The 23,254-nt window shown below is 29.4% G+C and overlaps 1 protein-coding gene across 1 annotated transcript; it reads left to right on the top strand.

Moving 5' to 3' along the window:
• Positions 1-13,681: 13,681 nt before the first annotated feature.
• LOC108562715 lies at positions 13,682-22,837 on the top strand (the record flags this gene model as incomplete). The annotated part of the gene is made up of 5 exons (XM_017921128.1): positions 13,682-13,880; positions 15,595-15,765; positions 18,827-18,880; positions 21,013-21,150; positions 22,763-22,837. Coding segments are annotated over exons 1-5 (546 nt in total), but the record flags the coding sequence as incomplete, so codon positions are not given.
• Positions 22,838-23,254: the final 417 nt, after the last annotated feature.

The following is a 23,254-nucleotide window of genomic DNA, read 5'->3' as shown; positions in this document are numbered from 1 at the left end:
TTTACATGCATCTGCATCTTTAAGTTATCTAATGAATCGCGAAGGAATTCCGGTTTCCATGGAGATTATTTTTTTTTGAGTTGCGACAAAAAAACAAATTCTTTAGAGAAAGCATGCAAAAGTTTTCTCGATTTTCGAATCTTACACTTGATGGCACTCGCTAAATGCAACAGGTACTCTTCAATTATGTACTAAAATATTTACAAGATCAATAACCAGCTTCACCAGCAAAGCAGTTGAATGATAAAGCTTTGCACATAAATTTATTAATTTTTAAATTAAAACTCGCCCACAATCCCGATTTCCGTGACTATAAAACGATTAATTAACTCCTCAAAACCTAAAAATAAAAAATACAGGTCCACGCTGAAAACTTAATTTACACCTTCCTCCTCATTTTTTTTAATAAGAATTTCTTTTCTTTGCTGAGGCGGCGGCGGAGGCAAAGGATTAGTATGAAAAGGAAGATTTTAACGAGTTCTTTGCTTCGTTCATTTGCTCGAAGCTAGAATATAATCCTGAAGACGTTTTAAAAATAAAACTGCGAGTATCCTAATTACGTTCTCTCACATGGTACTTGCGAAATTGCAAATAATTACTGAAATGAAATGCTCTTCAAAAACACTGCAGTTCTATTACTTTTGTTTTGGCTGTCATTTTTATTTCGTTTATTTTGAGATTGTAAATTGTAAATAGGGTTGTGTCCCCAAGGATAAATATGAAAACAAGGATTCAAATCAAACTCTTTTATGCGAGACGCAGGAGAGACCTGATTATATTTGCCTTGATGCTGGACGCGAATTCCTTGGAGGACTCTAAGAACATGTTGTTTGTCCTTGTTTTATTTATTTAGGGTCGCTTTTCAATTTTATATACACCGTATACACCCCTCTGATGTCCGATAATTTAATCCAAGTTGAAAACAACTTGTCTATTTTATTACCCCTCATCACTCTACATTATATATTTTTTAATCCTGTTTGTTATCTTTTTCTATATGAGAAAATATCAACATTTACCATCCCTTTTTTCATAAGTAGAATTATAGAATCCTTTCTTACAAGTACTTTTTAATTGATTTCTAATACTTTACATCTTTACATAATATTAGCCTTATACAAATTAGATGCATTACAAAACTCACACTTACACTCAATAAATTATCCAATTAATAAATAACTGCATCCAAGAAAACAGACAGATAGAAATAACACAAATCGTAGACAAATTGCAAATTAATAAATTCTTAAAGATGCTTTAGTTAATGTTATGTAATTATTTTATTCTTATAAGTCTAGGTAATAATATTTTCTTCATATAAAAGAAGAAATTTAAATAAATTTCCTTGGTGCATCAACTCTATAATTTATTTCGGAGTGATGTATGTATTTCTTTTAATGGAAAGCATTAAAACTTGAGAGATACAAGTTTAGTAGTCACGATGTCGGTTTAAACTAGTTTTGGTTAAGAGAAGTTACTATAAAATACTTGTTTCATGTTATATATAGTTTTAAAACATTCATTAACTATCGTCAGTTGTGGACACGTCTGATTTATTTCAAGGAATTTTATGTCAGATTCCTATATATTTTTAGTTTTTTTATTTTTATATTTACTTGTTTCTCTCCGCCTTCTTTGTCTCTATTCTCTGTTTTAAATGAAAACGTATATAGTTTCTAATATATCAGGAATATATGTCAACTGGAAAGTGAGTAATTCTACAGAATTCCTAGACAAGAATCTTAGGCATTGTTTATAATGAAGATCATTAATTTTTTAACTTATTTTGCCAATTGTAATTATAAAGAATGTTTAGGCATTGCATAGAATCCCGAAATTATATACTTATAGCAATACGTCGTACAGTGCGGATTCCGTCAATATCCCGGACTGTTTGAAACCGGATTAATCAAGGAAGATTTGATTCTATTATCTTTTAAAAAGTCTCTTTTTATAATAATTTCTTTTTTTTATTTAATTTGTTCTAAAATGTTCAAATCAGACTATGAATCCGGACTAAACCAAGCCGCACTATACAAGATAGTACAAATTAATTTTATCAGGAACATTGAAATTGTAAGTTTTATACTTTATAAATAAGTTAATGCGTGTTGTTTTTTGTTTCAAATTTGAATTATTGTGAAGACAACATACAAACTTAAACGAATATCTTGGCAAATTACGGAATATTTAAAATGTGTATGTGCATAGCTTCACTGCAAATGTATTTTCTTTGATAGAATATATTCCCTGCATGTTAGCAAAATCTCTCCTGACACTGCAAATCCCACTTCTGAAGGGATTAAATTACTTCAGTAAACTTAACCTCGTCTTTGTAGATATTTTTCAAACGTCTCATCCTCATGTATTCTGCTAGGAATTATTTGCTGTAATTATTTATTTATTTAGTAAAGTTTTAAAAACTTTTTATTATAAAATTTACAAACATCTATAAGTCATGTTTTCTAGAGTTTAACGTCTATTTTTTTTCTTATTTGTGGACATTATTGTTCTATAAAATTGAACCAACAAATTAATGAAAATACTTAGGGAAAAACGTATATAAAATATTGTATTAAGAAAATGTTATTAATTTTAGCTATACCTCGCATAGTTCGGTCAATTGGTTCCGCTTCAGTGTGAAACCGGACTAATCGAACCGCATAAAAAAAATATATTTTTGATGTAAAAAGAAGTAATGAATCTTTCATGATATAAAATAAGAATATATCATTTGGTGTTACAAACAGTAGTGTAAGTGGTTGAAAGGAAATTAGAGTTTCATTAAGTTATTATTAAATCGTTATGTATCCCTTTCCATTTTCACAAAGGAAATCCGCTTTTATGCATCTCTAAAACGCAGCACGAAAAAGTCATAAATATTTAAAGCATCTTTTAGTGCATTGCTGCGACTAAGTAGACATCATCCCGCTTTATTTAGAAGTAAAATTGTGTAAATTCATGCAGATTACACTCCGAGTGTAATTCGAGACAAGCACGACGATATTTTCCATGTGCTCCAGCAACATACATCACATAATCTTGATAAAGTTACATGTTCCTTATGTAAAAAAATGCATGTGCCTCATTTTTATAAAAGTATTCGCGTAGAGACATGTACCATAACTTATTTCAATAATAAAATGTAAAACTAAAACGATGTTTTTATTTGTTGTTTTTGTTTTTATAGTTTTATAAATAAGAATGATGCTGCATTGGAGACATCTAAAAGATGCAGTGAAATCTATTCAGTTTTATTTTGTTTTTACCTCATAGTATTTGCTATTGATTTAATAGCAATACAAACCCCTCTTATCCATTCGTGAAATCAGCCGGAGGAGGATTTGGAATGGGTTTTTGGGTCGTTCCGGGATTTATCAATTTCTGTCTTGTATGAAATATTTTACCTTGTGTCGTCATTTTATGCTTCCGCAGTAGAATGTAATATATGAAGCAATACGAATCTGATGTATCATTGATAAATAATCTTATTTATATAATATATTGGAATTATAATATAATTTAGAGATTGATTAGAATATAGATTAACACTTAATTTGGGATAGGACTGAAAATCCAATTGCAATATAAAAATACTCATAGAATTACAACTTCCTATGAAAGCTGAATGTATGGGGAATGTAGCGAGTACATACACATTGCTGTGGTTTCATTGGTTTGGCTGTAATTCGCGTTAAAAAAGTTAACGCAGTTTTTGTACATTTTAGTGATTTTCTCTGAAACTATTATAGATTGATTGGATCCAAAAGATGTATATGAAAGTTTGCGAATTGTAGCCAGTATTTACACACTGCTGTGTGCATCAAATGATGATGTTCATTCAATAAAAACTATTACTTTTATTACTATCTTGTTAATGTTTTTGTAAATTATAGAATTTAAGTTTAACATATTTATTTTATTACTTAAACATAAAGTATAAGTGTTTGAGATGTGCCAAATTATTTACATTGACATTCCATTTTTTTTGCCTACATTTTAATATGAACTGAATAGCTGCAGTAATAGTTTTACTAGTGTTTATTTTTGGAAATTGCGAAACATAGATATATTATTTGCCAAAATAAATTTAGAATTTGAAAGCGGAATCTAGTATGAATAAACAGAGAAATGATTAGTTCCATTAAAACCATTTTTTTCCCTTAAATCATGCCAAATACATCACAGGATAATTGAATGTAACGAAGGTTATATCAAACAGCTGTAGTTGAATTATAAATTTTCAATTGAATCAAATGTCCCGTTATTGCACTGCAATCCAATTTTCCGAAAATTTAATTTGTACAAAATGATCCTTGTTGAAAGTGCCTCAAACGTATGTTCCATTCTCGCACTGGGTTTCATCTTTCTTTCTTTTATTTTCTTTTTTTGGCATCGGCCAAGCCTCCTCCTCCCGCCCATACCACAATCGTAGAAGAATAAAAATCGATTTGACCTTTCGCTGTAAACATCCCTTCCGTTTGGAAACAAGCTTGTATATGTGTGTGTGTGCGCGCTTTGAAATAAAATTTGAAACGTTACGAAAGAGGAAAAGGAATCCTTACTAGGAATCCCGCACGAAATTTAATAATGGAAACATTCGTATCAAATGTATCGTTAGAAAATGCAATTATTTTACAGTAAAACTATCTTAATGATTTAAAATATTGTATGTTGAGTTTCTTTTGATATCTTGTATAGGACTCAATGTTATTTTAGTCGACCGGGGGCCTCCGTTTCAATCGTAACTTTAACCAATGCTTCGTAACTACGGTTGAGGTATTCTCCAGAGGGGACGAGGGCCATTTATTATATTAGATAGCATTTCAATCATTTTTACTTTATGATGATACTTGTCTCGAAACATGGCTATAATTGAAAACAGACGCATCCAACGTATATTATTGATACAACTTATTTGGAAATAAAATAAATTAATATGAAATTAACTAACTTAACTTCTTATTTCATTTGTATGCTAATCCCATTAGTTTTCAAAGTGTCTTTGAGCTGAAATAAATCAGGGCCGGATCAAAAAGTAAAGGACAGAATTTTTCCGTGGACAATGATTTGCCTTTTATAAATAAAAATAGTATTCACATTTCACGAATAATTCGGTTCCTGAACAAAAATTCGAAACAAAAACGTCTTTGTTTTCAAACTCAATTTAGGTTCTTGGATAAAATTTCGTTGAGTTACTGGTAGTAAACATTGAAAACTAATATAATAGAGTTAATAATACTAGTATGTCGTTAAACGAGTAGTGTGAGTTAATTAATTACTTATTATATATCAATTACAGCAAGGTTTAAAGCTCTAAGTAGAAATGTACTTTCAATGTTATGCTAAAGCCGTGAGTTTTGAAAATTACTATATGCTATTTGTGTTTTTCATGAATCCGAGCAACTTCAGAATTTGCCTATGATCTAAGAGTAAATAAATAAAAATAGTTTTAAGGAAATCTTGAGTTTGCGGCCAAATATCTATTTTGCACCCCGATCTTAAGAAATCAAAGAGTTCACTTGTGTCACCTCCGCCTTATTTGCTGTACCGCTTAGTGTAGTTTATTAAGTTACCTAGAATTACTGTAAAAGTTGATAATTTCATCTAAAAGAAACTATTAAAACATACCTTGAACTATTTCTGTAACGAGTACTTTAATGTATAAATTTAAAATGAAAAATAAACTAAAAAACTATTATTATACAAACATACAAATTGATATGAATGTAATAAAAAAAAAGTAGTCATAATTTATTAGATTTACTAGATAATTCTGTTTTAATTAAAAAACATGTATTTTGATTAAACATTCAATTTACGTTTTATTAAAGTATAATGGATTTTTCAAAAAAAGTAACAGGAAAATCAATGTGGAAGTGCAATAACAAGATAACAAAAAACAAAAAAAATATATAAATGAACACGGAAAACATGCACTCTCTCTATTTGTTTGTTTCGCCGTCGAATGAATGCAACAAACATTGTCTGCTGTGAAAATACTTTGATGTTTGTTTCCTGTCGGAAAATGCGAGGCACAAAAAGCGCAAACGTGTATTAAAATAACATTGCCATTGCACGCCTCCGCTCAATATAAAACTGAAAGTATTTTAACTTGATTTGTAAACTCGTCGCTTGACGTTGTATATAAATCCACGCCAAACTTTGTTAATATTACTCATCAATCAATCACATCGAAGCAAACAATTTCAGCATTAGAATTATAAGTGAAGAGAGCCAAAAAAAAAAAAAGAAGAAATAAGTACACGAGATGTTAATTGCATTCCCTGTAAATTTTATTAAGCGAATGAATGTAAGTGTATATATTCTTTTCAGTTCAAGCAACAAATTTTCTTTCAGAATTAACCGGCACGTCCTTGTTTTATTACTGGGACGCGATACAATCTCCTTGAAAGTCCTGCATTCGTCGCGTACTCCTTTACAAGCAATTCAATTTTTATTTATAAAAAAAAAACAAGAATGATCGGTTCTTAATCTAGATCGAATTGACCAATAAGAGCGAACAAAGCAATAATAATAATAAAGAAAAAAGAAGTTTGAAGGAATTTGCATAAGGAAATATTCAATGTTTTCTTAGCGGTGCGAATCCTTTGCTCTTTTGTGATAGACCGAGGGTGATTCTTTTCATTTCAAATATTTGCAGACACTTAAATGTCGCTTAAGGGGTTGGAAATGGGTGCGAATGGAATTATATAATATATACATATTTTTTTTTCCTTTCTTTTTTTGGACGATCGATGCGCACCGTGAATCGAATAAATAACGTTAGATAAAAGAACGTTGATTTCTGCCGCCGCCCGCGTTTCTTGAACGTGTGATCAATGCACGGAAGTCCGTGCGAAAGGACTTCCGTTTTCATTAGTATGAATATGGATCGGTGGAAATGTGCACGCCAGATTTTACAGACACACAAAAAAATGGGATGTAATTAAGTCCAGTTTTGCATCAAACTAATATGGGACACGTCGCTTCGAATTTTGTTTCAAAGTTCAAACGTGAAATGTTCGAAAAATATATAATTAAGGTTTCAGTTCACATTCATATAGAATAGTTTGTTAAATTCGTGAATTGAAATCGAAGTTTAATACATTTTCCATATAAAATAAATATCGACAATTAATAAATACACTTTGAATATTAGTATTATTGAATTTATCAATTACAGTTTTACATTTTATTAATTTGTTATCATGCACAATTCTGTATAATATTTGCTTTATTGTTCGTTAATGAATATTATTCATAAATATAAATGTATTTATATTATTTATGCAACATAATTTCATAGCTTTTATTTATTCACATTTTTCAATAATAATTGAAACAAAACATGATTTATTACATAAATTAATTACATTTATTTACTTAATATATCAAATATTATGTTTCATAATTTATTTATTTGTATTTATATAGTATTGTTATCAATAGCAATCCTATATTTGACACAGAATTGCTGAATTCTGTGGATATTTCCAGTGACGTAGCTAGACATTCTTTTGACCTAGGATGTAAAATTATAAAGATTATTAACAATTTCTTGATCTAGGTTCTAGTTGCAAAGAATCATAAGTTTAAGATTTGTAACTAAGGTTTATATGAGTTTAATTAGAACTAGGTAATAGATTGGACTAGCTTAGGGCTAAGAACAACTTAGGGCTAGTATTATGTAGAACTGATTTTGAATTACATAAACATCTTATTTTAAGTAGGGTATTATGCACTTTTGAATTTTTATATGACATTGATTAGTTGTGGAATCTTTCGAAAATTTAAAAGAATTGTGTACTTTTAGTAGTATATATAACAAGTAATAAAGGGTTCATACAACAATGTAAACAATATTGGATAATAAAGGTTGTTCTAAGTTTACTTGTTCACTTACATCGTTTAATACAAGTGCTTGGTAGGGCATTATCGTGGGCTAACTATTTCAAAAGGGTTATTGACATGTACATAATATTTTGTTGAAATAATATTATTTTGATCAACGTTTCGTGTTTTTTGTGTGTGTGTGGGATTCTAATCTGCATTTCATAAATTTCCCAGAATCATGAATAGATGAGTGTATAAAAGGAACACAAGATTCATCAATCTAACTGTAAACATCCAAACACCGCTTGATTTATTGCTTACATTAAATTATATAAGTAGAAAAATACGGACTGCTTTCCTTACTATTAAAAAAAATGATGAGATGAGAATGAAAGAGAAGAAAAAAATCTTTCACATGACTTGACGATTTATAAGAACATAATAAATATGTCATCTGGTTGATCGTTGTATAAATTCCTGTCTGTACATAAAAAATCTTATAAATAAATTTAAAACTATTATTTGAGCTACATTAATTAGGTTTTGTTAATTAGTGAATCTCTCTAAAACTAATAAGGAAACATTAATTACTTCATAAGTTAAATCTGGGAATATAGTAGACAAAATGAATATATTTTGCATACAAGTAATTATAAAGTGCAAATTTTTCGAATAATAAAATGCTTCACTTTACAAGATTTTTCTTAGACATTATATTATTAATTAAAATCCGGTATCATCTACCATAAGACGTAAACTAATTCTACGTTAATTTCGTTAAAAAAATGGTATTTCACTGTCTAATTTCAATATTAAAAATTGAGGATAAAACTAGTATAATATGATGATAGTATAAAAGTTTTGGAGTACCAAACTGAATTTGTTGTTAAAATTTCAGGTATACTTTAATTGTTATAAAATACCTAAAATGTTAGTAACTATACCAAATAAAATTATTATTTTTTTTATATTTTTATATTACATCACTGTCTAAATTTATCGTTAAAAATTCAAGTTAATTATCGGTTTTAGTAAATTTGTAGAAAACCAATAATAATATTTTATTTTTGTATCTATGTATACTTACGTAGAAGTATAGAGTTGTAGTATTAACTATACTTCATATGATATATGAGGAGTTCTTCATATTGTTGATCGTGTTAGACAATATCGTGCTATAATATGTTGTACTTCATATAATAATTACAGTTAATATTATATTAGATGAATTTATCAGAATGATTGCACACTATATAAATAATTTTACTAATCTTTAAAAGCATAAAGATTTAAGGTTTAATTTTGTTCGACTAACGGTAATACCTATCTGAAACCCCAAAATGTGACAGACAGTGCTAATGTCGTGGTGGTGCACTCGACCGCTACATTGATGGGCTTTCCTCCCCCAGTGGTCTATTCTGCAGATCTCGCTGACACTCACCAACTAATTTCAGCAGCAAACCGCATCCATCCACTCTTTAACCGGTTATTAATTAAAAAATGAATCCATACGCGTATTCAATTTATTTTAAGCGGTTTTGGTCAACTCTTCTTCTACGGCCGTTCATTTTTTTTGCTCTTCTTTCTGCCTGTAGCTGGGCTTTTAATTAAAATAGAACGGGCGGCGTTGGTTTTATGGCGGGGGCGGTTGGGTCGTTCCGCCCGTTGACGTCGCGGAATTTCGGGCCTAACGGCCGGAACTGAACTTCAACCTTTATATATATTAAGCGAACGAACTATTTCCGACATCAAGCTTCTCCCTCTTTTATTAATTGATCCTTTAAAAAAAAATCATACAAAAAATAGAACTATTCCGCAATATTAGTAAGCTTTTAAACATAGTTCATAACTAGATAGTTATTTTTTCATAATTTATGATAGTTAAGCAACGAGCGTCATAGATTGTTATTTTTATTACTCGCTGATAAACCTATTAAATCAGGAAGACACTTATTCAACAAATGTCTTAAAGTGTATATACTAAATAGTTAAACATATAACTTGGTAGATACCTTAGCATTTTAGTAATTTTCTTTTATATAACTGCAGGATAATTTCTAGAGTTGTACAAATAATAAATAAACTCACTAAACAATAAACTTGCCTATAGCATTTCGTTATTTGTAATAATTTAAACATTGAGATTATAAACTTCATGTATCAATGAAAACAAGTCCCCGTCATAATGAGATAATTCCGGCATAAATGAATATATTTTGGGGTAATTGCTAAAAATATGTTCCTCGACCCATGTGTTAAAGAAATCTTGACAAATATAACAGCTGTGGTCATAAGCCTGTTGTGCTAATACTAACCCACTGGGAAATGTCTCGGAGCTTTGATGTCTTACACAAAGCTCCGAGTCATTTCTCCACCACCGAAAAAAAGACATAGTTTCTGAATCTTCTATTCTCTTTGTGAATAGTTTAGCATGATGTTATGCAATTTTCTCATTGAATGTACTGAAATATGTTGATAGCAACAATAGTTTGAAAACAATTTCACTTCAGTTTAAATAATGTGCACCCCATAGTTTGAGACACGCTGTTAAGCTTTAATCATGTACCCGACCGGGCTTGCAATTAAATTGTACGACCGGTACTTGACCCGAAGTTGATATAAATGTCTTAAACGTGTAAACACTAGTGCGAACTCGTTATAAAAGAACACATAAACTAATAGTTTCACACAGCAAATATTTGTATTTTATGAAGGACTTAATTACTTCTAATATTCAAAGCATTTCGTCTCCGCATTATTTTTCATTTTAACACGGACTTAATTACTTCTAAGATTAGAATAATATCATACAAAATAGAATTACCACGCATTTTATTCTGTTTCTCTCTTTTTTCTTGTTTCATGTGACATTATTAAGATTGAAATCGCGTTTGGATACGTAACGTATTTATAGACCATGCGAATATATTTAGCGACTGAAAATGCTATTTTTGAAAGAAACGTGCAGGGAAAGATTATTTCCCACGTCATAAATCGCAAAAGTATAACTTTAAGGAATATTATATAAATATGAATGGTTTGAGGATTTCCGTTCGTAAACACAGTAAATGCGACATAAACACTTTATCAGTGTTACAAGCATGTACCGACGCTGCGCAGATACGTTTTGCTGCTGCAATAGAAAACGGATTTTATCCACGTAATAAGTACAATATTTTTTATTACTCAGTGCGCTATTTTATGTAGCAGCTCTAATAGTTTCTGTTTTCATAAAAATATTTATTTTTCTATTTACTTTTGTAATAAATATGAAATCCTTCAATTATATTTCTAATTATTATTTTTCTATATGAAATAAACAGCTACTTTTATTAACTTCAATAATATAATTTTTAATTACTACATTACTTTTCAATACATTTTTCAAATATTTAAGTAAAGTTTATACTTGATTTTCACTGAAAAGTTTCCTGAAAAATAATTACTGTTTACTTATGATTTATTTTTTAAATATTCACTATTCTGAAGTTAAACTTACAAATGAATCTAACATTAAAGTTATTAATAATACAAATTTATAGAACAATAAAGGAAGATGGAACATTGATTATATGTACGTAAAGTTCAATATACTTTCATATATAAATTTATGCAATTGTATAAATTTCGTTCTACGAAATTACTTCGTTTGCAGAGGTAAAAACATGATAGCAAGAATTGATTTTCATTAACCTGTGAATTTGCAATTTCGTCTTCATTTTCAGAAAATTCTACTGAAAACCATCATCTTCTGCATTCAATACATTTATTGATTGAGCCATTTGAATAATTTCATTTCTAATTTCTTGAATATCAAAGCTTCGTTATCAGAGGTAAAGTTAACCGAAGTATGACTGTATTATAATTAAGTATTAATTGTTGAATTTATTTAATAACTGTCTGTTATATGATGTAATTATAATGTGACCATTTATTGTTTTAATAAGACGTGTAAAATTTAATGGTTTCAAATAAAACCTCAACACATAACTGCATACATTATACACTTTATATATAGCATTTAATTATGTAATAATCTTGGTGTGACACATTGTGGTATTATGTATCGCAACATGTCAGTTACTTGTGATGATGTGGTCATCTGTCCTGACACGCCTTGCCTTGTATACGTACACTTCCAAGGCAAATGATGGCACCATCTGTTACCGACAGATACACATATTTTAAAGATTTTGTTTTGTTTTTCATGTAGAAACATTTATGTCCATTTTATTATTATATTAACATATGTATTGGCTAGAAATGTGACCAAATGTGTTTCTTTGATTTAAATTAAGTAATTAAAATATATATTATTCATTTTTCATCATGACAAATATTCTTATAATATCAAAATAAATATAACATCAAAAATAGAAGATCCGCATTCGATTAGTCCGGATTCACTATAGTTCGGTTTGAAACAATAAAATATCTATATTTCATTTAGTTTCATGATTAGTCCGGTTTCAACCTATTCCCAAACTATTCGATTTATGAAAAAAATGCTAAGAGACTTTTACTGTAATAATTTAACTTATTTAATTAAATTTGTAATAATTTATGATTTTTTTATAGTTCTTGCAATAAATATGATTATTAAAACGGTATTATGAAAAGTACCTATTTTCATTATCAAAATGTACAATGGCCTTAATTTAACCGCTAGTATCTGGTACACCGCTACTTATTATGTGTTTGCAACTAGCCTTGTTTTCATTAAATCCGCTCTGGCCCAGAGCCAATTAAATAATTTTACGTTTAAAACATAATTCTTTTGAGGATTACATTTTAATTCTGCTTGTATTAAACTAGCATTTTATTTACATTAAAACTTTTAACTTATGGAATACTCCTTCTTTAAACAAATCATTAAATACTTTTTTTAAGTCATCCATCAAATCTGGCACAAACATTTCAAGTCACAAACAAATTTTTAGTTCAAATTAACATGTCCACTTATCATTATACTATTTTTTTTTCTTTGAAACAGATTGAAATATAAAGTTAATAAATGATGATTATTTGTTTTGAATTTTATTAAGGACATAAAGTTTACAAAAACAGTTTTTTTATTATGTAATAATGCATCTGGTAAAAGTATCTATAAAAGTATACGAACTGTATAATTGAATCTCCAAAGATTCTTCAGATTTATTAGGAAAAGCCTGGAAAATATTTGAGTATTATTTAACAATTTATATCTGTTATGAAGATTAATTTTATACAATATAGTACGATTTGAAAATTCTAAAAATAAACTAAAACTTAACACAGAATTTTGTTATTTTTATTTATAATTTTCGGTAATAATTGGTTGTTCTAAATTGACCGTATAATTGTGCATAAACATAAAAAGTAGTGCGAATATTTCCGCCGCTCGTCCGCAAATTAGTCCGAAACAGTGCGAGAACCGAATGAATATATAATATACTAGAAAAATTTAGTAAAAATTATTAATTACAGATATATTGAAAAGTTAATTAACGATTAGTTTACACAATAGAGAAAAGTATTTAATGGGAAATTGTAAGAACGAGTATTAAGTAAGAAAACGATTGGTTAATAAAAGTTTCCGGAATAAGAATTGTTGAGATTAATGATTCTGAAAGCAATCCGACCGAAGTCGGTTTTCTTTCTGTACGCTGACCCTCCTACAGATTAATCTCCCGCTTCGCTTTGCCCCCATTTAGTTTCAGGTGCTCGACGTATACATTTATTCCGAGCATTGCATTTACTTTCAAGCTTGATTTTTCTGTAGCGCTGTTCTATTTTTTTTTCTTTGGAAATAAGTAAAGCATAAAATATCTGAATCCTGAATATTAATAAAAGTTTGATTTTGATTTCAGGTCATTTGGAGGATTTATTGGAATTGTTACGAGGTTCGGCTTGACGGTGGCGTCGGTTAGGGTTGGTATAGAGGGGCGGGTAGCGGGATGCACGCCAATGTGCAATGTGATCGTAATTCTTGGCGACTGCCCCCAGATGAAACACTGCAGGTTGCCGACCCTAAGGCCAAAAAGGCCGAGGTAGGTAGCGAAGAGGTCAGTACACCAACCATCGAGGATTCAAAAATTAATTTCGAATGATATGCACTGTATGTTTTTACAATTACAAACTTATTTCTAGAGGTTTACTAGTATCTTTAGAATAGCTTATCGAAACAAATTACAATTACACAAATCATCAATGAAAAGAATTATGAGTGGTCTTAATGTGACGCGAAATATGGGATTGTTCTATATATTCACAAACTAATGAACGTACATTATTCAGACAAGTTTAGTATTTCTCCATGTTTTGTGTTCTCATTAATACCTTTCAAGATAAGCTACACCTTTTATACAGAATATAGTGCATCCGGAATGGAATTATAGTGGTATGTAAATTTACTGGAATGTGTACTGACTTAGTTTTAGTATTTTAGCTAATATTAATAAGTAGTCTAAAACAAATATATCTAATTTATTTGCTTTTAATATTTATTTAAAGATAATATTGCATTAAGCAATCAACTATTGAATATTACTAATGTGATTAAAGGAGAGGGTTAATTACAATATATTTCATAATCCTATTACAGCAATAATTCGTATAGTGCGGCTTGAAACCGGATTAATTGAGGAAAACAAGACATAATTCTACAAAAGGAAAAATTTTGTTTACCAATTTTTTAAAATTTATTTTTTATTGGTTACTTAACATTTACTTTGTTATGATATTTTCAAATATGACTATGAAACCGCACTATGCGAATTAAGAAACAATAATGTTCATTAAATTAAATAAATAATAGGACAGAAAATAATGAAAAAATTGTACAATTGTTAAATTTGCCCGAATGACTCAAAATATTTTATGTTATTGTTTTTATTTTTTTCTCTCTAATTATTGAATAAATTTATTTTTAAAAAATTGTCAAAGTATTAAAAAAAAATAACGTTAAAAGCAAATAAATTAGTTAAATACTAACAATGTATTAATTAAATTTACGACTTTATCTTAGCCTTATACATTTCTAGCACAACTTAGTTTTATTTATTATTATTTATTTCTTAGTGGAATCATGTTTTAGTGAACTAAACAAAAAAACCGCACATTGGAGAATCGAAAACTGCACTCCATATTTAGCAATCCACTTGAAAGTAGCACAGAATTTTACAGGGGAACTTTCATTAAGTTTATCTCCACTCTGCACACAGTGTTTACGAAAATACAACAAGCTCACTTATTATTAGTACTCCTTAACTTTATTAGAAGTTTTGCATTCGTATCCTTGAAAGTTTTCTGCATCCTAATTAGAATTGTCATGCATATACCATTTAATCTAGTTTTATTATAGCCTGTTAATAGAATGATAGATTTTCGAAACGCACGTACTTTCGTGATAATTTTACTTCAATCGAAATTCTACAATGTTTTCGTTTTTAGTATGTTTGAAATTATTTTAGATCGTCGCGAAACAAAAACAGATTAAATCTAACGCTGCATAAGCAAAGAGAATTTTAAACGCTTCACATTCGAGTGTAAAAAGGCAATTTTCAGCTGGAATTACAGTAATATAGTGCACCGCAGAGATTTTTTAATGTATGCATTACTGTAGAAAATTACCCATAAAATTTGCAAAGAAAAGCAATTCCGGGAACTGAAAGCTAGACCTGAATAAGATGCAATGATAAATAATAATAATAATGTACTAATGAAATAAGTTGTATACAATCTGCAGATCTAATGTTAACTGTTTATTTATTTAAATAGGAGCTAGCATTGCACGGCGACGAGGGACATAACTGGTGGTCCATTATATTTTCCCTCCTTGTAATTGGTTTGGTAATTGCCGGAATCATTACTGCTATATACCTCTTAGGCTACGTAGATGAACTACTTTACTGGCATGGGAAACGAATGGATCTTGATGAATATCTTCAGGTAACGTATACTACTTTCAACTTTGTTCACTAAACTAATTTTATGGTGGATGCGTCGGGTTTGCAAACATTTTTAATTGCCATTACAGCATTACCTCCAATAGTCTGGATAATTAAGGCCTTTTAATCTGTATAAAAACATACTTCACCAAAAAAAAATGACATAGAGAAAAAAAATACAATAATTAATATTGTCTACTAAATTTTCGGAAGTTGTTCTGTCAATTGAAATTTAGTTTAAAACCAGACTTCAATGAATCCGGACTATGCGAGGTATTGCTGTATTTATTTAATAGCGTCTTCTGAAAGAAATCCATGATGTAGCGAATTTGCAAGTTTTGTAATAAATGTTTGTAGTTTAAATTTATAAACCACTTAACTAAGTGTGTGTATGTGGCATGTAATTAATAAAGGACTTCCACATTTTAAGGGCTTTGAGAATTAATTATAAAATGTAAATTAAGTACGTTGTCATAAATAATTAAGCAAGTGAATTAAAAGTAACTTAAACAATTTTAAAGTAAATTTTGTTAAATCAAAATTTTAAAAAAATAATTTAAAATCTATAAGATTATAATTAATGGTGAATGTAAAATGTAAGTCCATGAATGCTCTTTTATACTTTGTCCTTTGATGTTCTTTCGGGTAAAGAATAAATAATGCTTTTTGTCAGCACGTATCATTAAGTACGTGCAACGGTGGTTTTATATCATCCGCGTCTGAATCCCGTTTCTAGCTTTGTTTTCCCTATTTATTATTTTACCTTGGGAACATCAAACGTCCGTATCTTGGAATAAGAGCATTTCGGAATCTACGTTTATAGTTTAAGCGCTTCGATGTTATCGCGTTTTGTAAATTACTCCTGCTCTGAATATTCCGATGCGACGTCAAATTTTTCATGTAAAATGCTGATGGTAATTTATCTATTAATCACATGTTTTAGTTCACAAGCGATGTAGAAATGTTACCTTTGTAACTAACACTGTTCTCGGGCTCAGGTAGCCCAGCCTTGCTACGCATTACCCTCCATAATGGTTCGAGATAATACCGTTAATTCTCTAATCGATTCTCGACGAATTATCTATGATCGGTATTAACGTTAATTCGTCTACACCCATAGTTCCCAGGTGGCTATAAGGATTATTAAACTATCCGAAATAAAAGCCCAACTGTAACTTTTATATCCATTTCAGTATTATCGAAATTATTTCAAATAATTCCAATACATTTATTTGTACAATCATACCTCTATTAACGAATCAGACATGTTCCATATAATAACTTCGTTAATCAAAACTTCGTTTTCAGGTAAAAATATTATAGGAATAAATGAAAAGCTATTTTTTCAAACAAAGAAAATTTTTATTAAATAAATCATCTAATTGATTGTTTATGTTTTTTCTCTTTCATTTAATAATTTATTATATTGAATGCTAATCGGTTAAGAGTAATATATATTTCTAAATCGGGATGATTTTCACTAAAATTCAATTATTTTTTAATTTAATTTTTATGCGTTGTCAATAAGATTTTCTAAATCTTTGCTTGAAAAACCATCAACTTTTGCATCCTCTTCATCGACATTTTTGAAACCTTTTGGCTCAATCTTGATAACTTCATTTCTAATTTCTTGAATCTTATTTTATTTGTCTATTAATACTTCAAGACGATTATCGGGCTTTGTCTTAAATTTGAATATCTGAAATCGAAGACTTCATTATATCTAAATTTCGTTATGAGAGGTAATATGTGACTGTAATATATAAATAAATACATGTATAATACATATTTGATGATATTACATAATCTTTCTATTAAATAGATGCATCATAATATCATAAAGCAATTAAATTGGCAATGAAACGAAGTGCGAGTTATAAAACAGGTCGGCACGATATAAATATCGAAATTACCTTTCTAAATGAAGATAATTGCCATACCATAGAATTACGATTTAACCGTAGATTAGGTCAATTTCAAATGCATTGGCGGATTGTAATTTAGCCACGGGACAGCAAAGCAATCAAATACCGTTCAATCAATTAGTTTATGCTTTACCGCCAACTTTCCAATTTATAGCTCAATGTTTTGGTGCTAATTACTTGAATTGAAAAGTATCATTTTATAATATAACGTTAATGGTTTTAAGTATAATATTCCATAATATTGAATGAATTCAAATCAACTACAAATAATCATAAATTAATATAATAATCATAAATAATTAAATATTATTTTATACAATTATTTAAGTTGCCTAATTTCTCAGACTTGAAATACAAATACCTCAATTAGTGTTACCTGTGATAACAAAGGTTCGATCCAACGAAGTTCGCAATTATCCAGACAGTTTTTAGAAAGAAGTCTGAATGAAGTTGTATAGATGGCTTAATCAATAGTTTTCAATTAAGAAGAGGATTTTATTGAATGCACAAGATAATGGTTATTCAGATTGGAAGATTTAAGAAACTTTGTTAGCACCAAACACAAATAAAATGAAGACAAAATTACAGAAGTTCTGTCCGAAGAAATGTTAAAAATCAAATATTGAAAAAGATTGTTAAATAATTGTTCAGAGTTAATGAAATAGATTAATCCATATTTATAAATGTAATTTAATTTTATATGTAAGTTGTACGTTCGAAAAAAAAAACTTTTCATTTTCTTTACTAAGAACTTATACCTTCTGGGCATAGTATTTTTGATCTCTGATAACGAAGAAATTTAGTGAAACGCATGGCATTCGTAAACATATCTTACAGAAGTTTATGAACAATGTATTCTTTTCTAATTTATATTTTTATATAATATGCACAACATATGCATCTATCCAAAAGGCTTTTATAACGAACTATTCACAATATATATTTACTTTAAGTTAGTAAGTGCTATTATATAAAATATAGTATATAAAAATATTAAAATATTAAAATTTTCATACAGTAATTGAAAATTTGCTTCTGTAACAAAACCATTTGCATATATAATCGGTTGTTGATGTTTTGTACATGAATTGTAACTCGATTTATTTTTAATATTTTCTTTCATATTACAATAACCAGGGCTCGACAGATACATTCGGCCGCTCGCCGGCGGCGAGTAGGTATAATCATCCGGTGAGTAGCTAAATCAAATACAAAAAAAAATGCTGCAAAATATCAATAATTTTAATAACTAAAGCACTTTTATTTCTTTTCTTTTGCTGGCGAGGAGTTTATGCATCTGCCGAGGCCTCATTATAACTATATGCAATAACAATTATATTAAGTTGGCTATACAAAACAAAAAAAAAAACTTGCTAAACTTGCTACAATTATCATTTAAATAATTAATCAAACAGCCTTTTCATATTTTTTTTCACAGCAACTATAAGTTACAAACAGAACATTATGAAATATATAATATTGGATGAAGTGAAAAGTTCTGAGCGTTTTGTCCCATACTTCGAGCTTCTTCTTGAAACCAGCCTTATGCAAACGGTTTTCTGGATAATTTTCCTTATCCGATCCAATTATTCACATTCTTTGAATATACTTTCCTTTCTTTGATATTCTTTTTGTGTATTCCCATTTCATTTCATCATATTACTACGCTTTCCTAAGACGATTTTTTTAATTTATCGACATTCTTAAATCTAAAGTTACATTAAATTTTTAATCAATAATTACTAAAATTCACAAGATTTTTTAATTATTTGCTATGAAAAAGTTCATGTAGCAAAAATGAATTGTAAGCAAATTAGAATTTTTTTTTTTTTTGTTTCATACTTTTTTTTTTGTATTTTTATGGTTGTTGGTTAACTGATTTTGTTATTTTTTTTATTAATTATCTGATAATTATGTGAGGATGATCCATGGTTTTATATAGCTCATTAAGATAAGAGTCTGAAAGTCCACTTTTTGACAGGATATAATATTCCCCAAGACACGGAGCCCCGGTAAATTAGATTTTTCTTTTGTGATAAAAATCTCGAGTCGTAGGTTGTTTCATTTTTGTCGACGAGTAAAATATAAACTTGTATACAGGCTACATCTCTCCGTCGCTTATTTTCAAGACGTAATTTCCTGGATGCGAACAGACGGCGGCAGTTTCTCCCTCTCGAGCCTCGCGAACTTAAGTAACCGATTCTACTGTACATGACGTGAATACATAAGGGTGGTATGTGCCAACAACCCCAGAACTCCCCCCGTGGCATTTTGTCAAAGTGTGGACACAACATACCACCATGCCAATACAGATAACTTATTGTTTACCAACCGCGAAACAATTTCCCCCCAAATACACAAACGCAATTAATAATACATCCATCAAGCGTGTATAGAGACGCTAAAGAACGAAGGGAAAAATAAATAAATCAAAAAAAAAATGGAGAAGAAGAAGGAGAAGATAAACACGCTGCAAATTCCTAGCATGCAGAATGTCAATTAAGACCAAATTGGCAATTATAAAGTTCCATTGTGAGAAAAAGAATATTACCTCGCATGGGAAAGTTTTAATCAAACGTAATAGCTACTACATCAACTAATATGTTTTGTTTTTTTTTGCTCGAAGTTTACTCATTGTTAGCAATTACACGGCGACATGCAAAGAACAACCAAATAAATGAATTCCACAACAGGTTGAGAAAATTGCCTGCTAAAGTTTCCACCTTAAACATTATTGTTCGCAAATTAAATGGCGTACAATAGGAAATAAAATATTAATACTGAACATGATTTTTATTTGCACGTAAACATGCCAGTTTTGTAAATTGCATTAAGCACGCATTGTTAATTTAATAACAGATTCATGCAAACATATAAATAACCAAATGACACTACTAAAAGAAAGTCTCTTAAGAAATGCTCTTGTAAAATATTTAGGAAAGAATGTCATAGCTGGAATGTTTTGTCAAGATGTAACAATTCCAGTAGTTTGCGAACGAGAAACATTGGCTCCGTTTATGAATATTACAGTCGCAAGTAAACATAGTTACAAAAGTTTCTCTCGCTCAAGATTGTGAGAGGGTGATACTCACATTTTACTGTTGTACGTGCTGTAATTCCTGAACAAAAAATAAATGTAACGTGTACAAAAATTAAATTGCAAATTAATAATTTTTCATTTCGAATAAAATTGACAATTCAAATCAAATTCTCGGTAATTTCATTATCTTCATGTACGATCAATTTATATTTGGTTTGATACAATTTTCAGGCACATTTCGTGACAGCAATTTGATTAATTCGTTATTTTTTTGTATTTTCAGGGACATTTAAGTCCGGGGAGATTACCACCAGCGTGGATATCAAGTACACACTTCGTTTTCCAAGCCGACGATGGTGGCCTTGCTGTCTTAGATACTAGCAACTTTACAATCTCTTTACTAGTTACAAACCATACATTGGTAAGTTCTTCAATTTTCGTTTGTTACATAAATTTACTTACAATCATAATTAATGTAGCTTTGCGTAGAATTATTAAAGTAGCGAAAGTGTAAAATGTTACGCAATGAAATTAATTTCACCGTCACTACAACATTTAAAAGTTTGTTTCTGCTTGTTAAACGGTGAGCAAGTTTGCGCGCAACTTGTGAAAAGTCTGACAGTCGGATTCGTCCTGCGAGGCCCTCCGCTGTTACACAACAAGTGGATTTAATGCCACAATACGCACTTTAACATAATACACGTCACTCATTTCAGGGATTTACTTATTATTAGCTAAACATAATTGTTAAGTCCATTTGATGTTGCATGTGACAATGTATTTGGGGAATACATGAATGTGGTACAACAATGTAACTGGATAAATCAATCCCAAAGTTTTTACAACTTACAGCTGAAATGTCTGGACATTATAGCTTAGTCCTACAAAAAAATATATTATCCGATAGTCAACAATAAATATGTCTATGAAGCACTTGCTATAGTATTTTTGTGATGTTAATCTTTATAAAAAGACAAATACTAAAACAGCATAAGAGAAATTATTTTGCTTTTTTATACAGTTGGTTTTTAATATAAACATAAATAAACTGTAGACATAAATATAAATTGTATAAAATCAATATTATTTAGATTTAAATAAATATTAATTTAAGCAATACAATTATATAAAACTAAATATTTAGGATAACATGATTTAGTAATTAAGATAATATGTTTAATTAGTCAAAAGTTGGGTAAATTAGAAACGATTAAACGCGGATTTAATTGGTTTTGAAATTTGAATGTCTAGTGTTCAAATAGTGGAGCAATCTGGGCCAATTCATCTATCAGGATAAGTTCCATTAACAAAACTGTCTAGCTATTGCGCAGCAATGAGTGGGATTCCAGGATTGCGGACAAGTCCAGGTCTAATTGGGTACACCGCCGGTTTCCACAGAATCCTGGAAAGTTCATTCAGTTTAGACATTTTATCCACCTACATCTATATAAACACATCTCCGCTTCCTTCATATAATTAATCACTTTTAGTTTTTTTTTTATTATTATTAATTCATTTCATTGTCACTCGGACATTCCCAAGCTATAATTAAACACCGACAGATCGTGCAATATTTTTCAACAATTAATTCGAACTATATTTAACTCGACGGTACAATTTATTCGCTCAAATTAAATTAATTTACTCCTAAGTAATTTTAATTAGGACTCGAATGAAAATATTTCTCCCGAGCCTCAGGCCTTCTTCCACTACTGTCGTAATAGCGTCAGTAGATGAAGGTGCTTGTGTTTAATTAAAAAAATATATGTATAGGGGGAAGAAATGGAGATGAAGTTACTGCGTATTTCTGCAGAAAATATAGTAGATAATTTTGGTGAATGTTTTGGAACTAATTTAATGTTTTCGAAAACTAACGAAATAAATCAATTCGAATTGGGCCCTCGGCGTCCTGAGTTCTGAAACTCTGCGTAAGTCAATTAAAACAAGAACAAAACACGGAATATTAGCTGGTTTTAGACTATTCACGAATTGCATTCGCATTAATGTGGTGTTACTTTTTTTTTTGCTTGCAGAGACAATTAAACGTTCGTGGTTACCAATGCACCAAGGACCTTAAATATGTGCTTTTTCAACATAATGTTAAACAAGTAAGTACTGTTATATAATTTGTATGTTAAAAATGTTACACATTTTTTGTATGACCTTGAATCTCCAAATTTTGTATCTGACTGGAATGGAGAATCAAAATTAAATGTCTGAGTCAGACAAAAGTTTAAAATCAATATTTAAAATATAATTATTTATATTTATTTAAAAAAAAAAACATGTTTACAAAATATATACAATAATATAAAATATGCTCTATAGAACAAACAAATAACAAAAATAACTACAATCTGTATAAATCCGTAAAATTTTTCAGTTTCATGAATATGAAATGGAAACTCTAAAAATGTAACAAAATAACGTACAATCCATGAAAAAAATTGAAAAATATATATTGTTTTTCATTTAGTATTTTACTGAAGGATATGAAATAAAATCATTCAGAACTATGTGCTGCT

The sequence above is a fragment of the Nicrophorus vespilloides genome, unplaced genomic scaffold, assembly GCF_001412225.1.
Source record: "Nicrophorus vespilloides isolate i.1.1-1 unplaced genomic scaffold, Nicve_v1.0, whole genome shotgun sequence".
In the NCBI taxonomy this organism is placed as follows: Eukaryota; Metazoa; Arthropoda; class Insecta; order Coleoptera; family Silphidae; genus Nicrophorus; species Nicrophorus vespilloides.
Note: the sequence above shows the minus strand (reverse complement) of the source record. Positions and strands in the feature narration are given on the sequence as shown.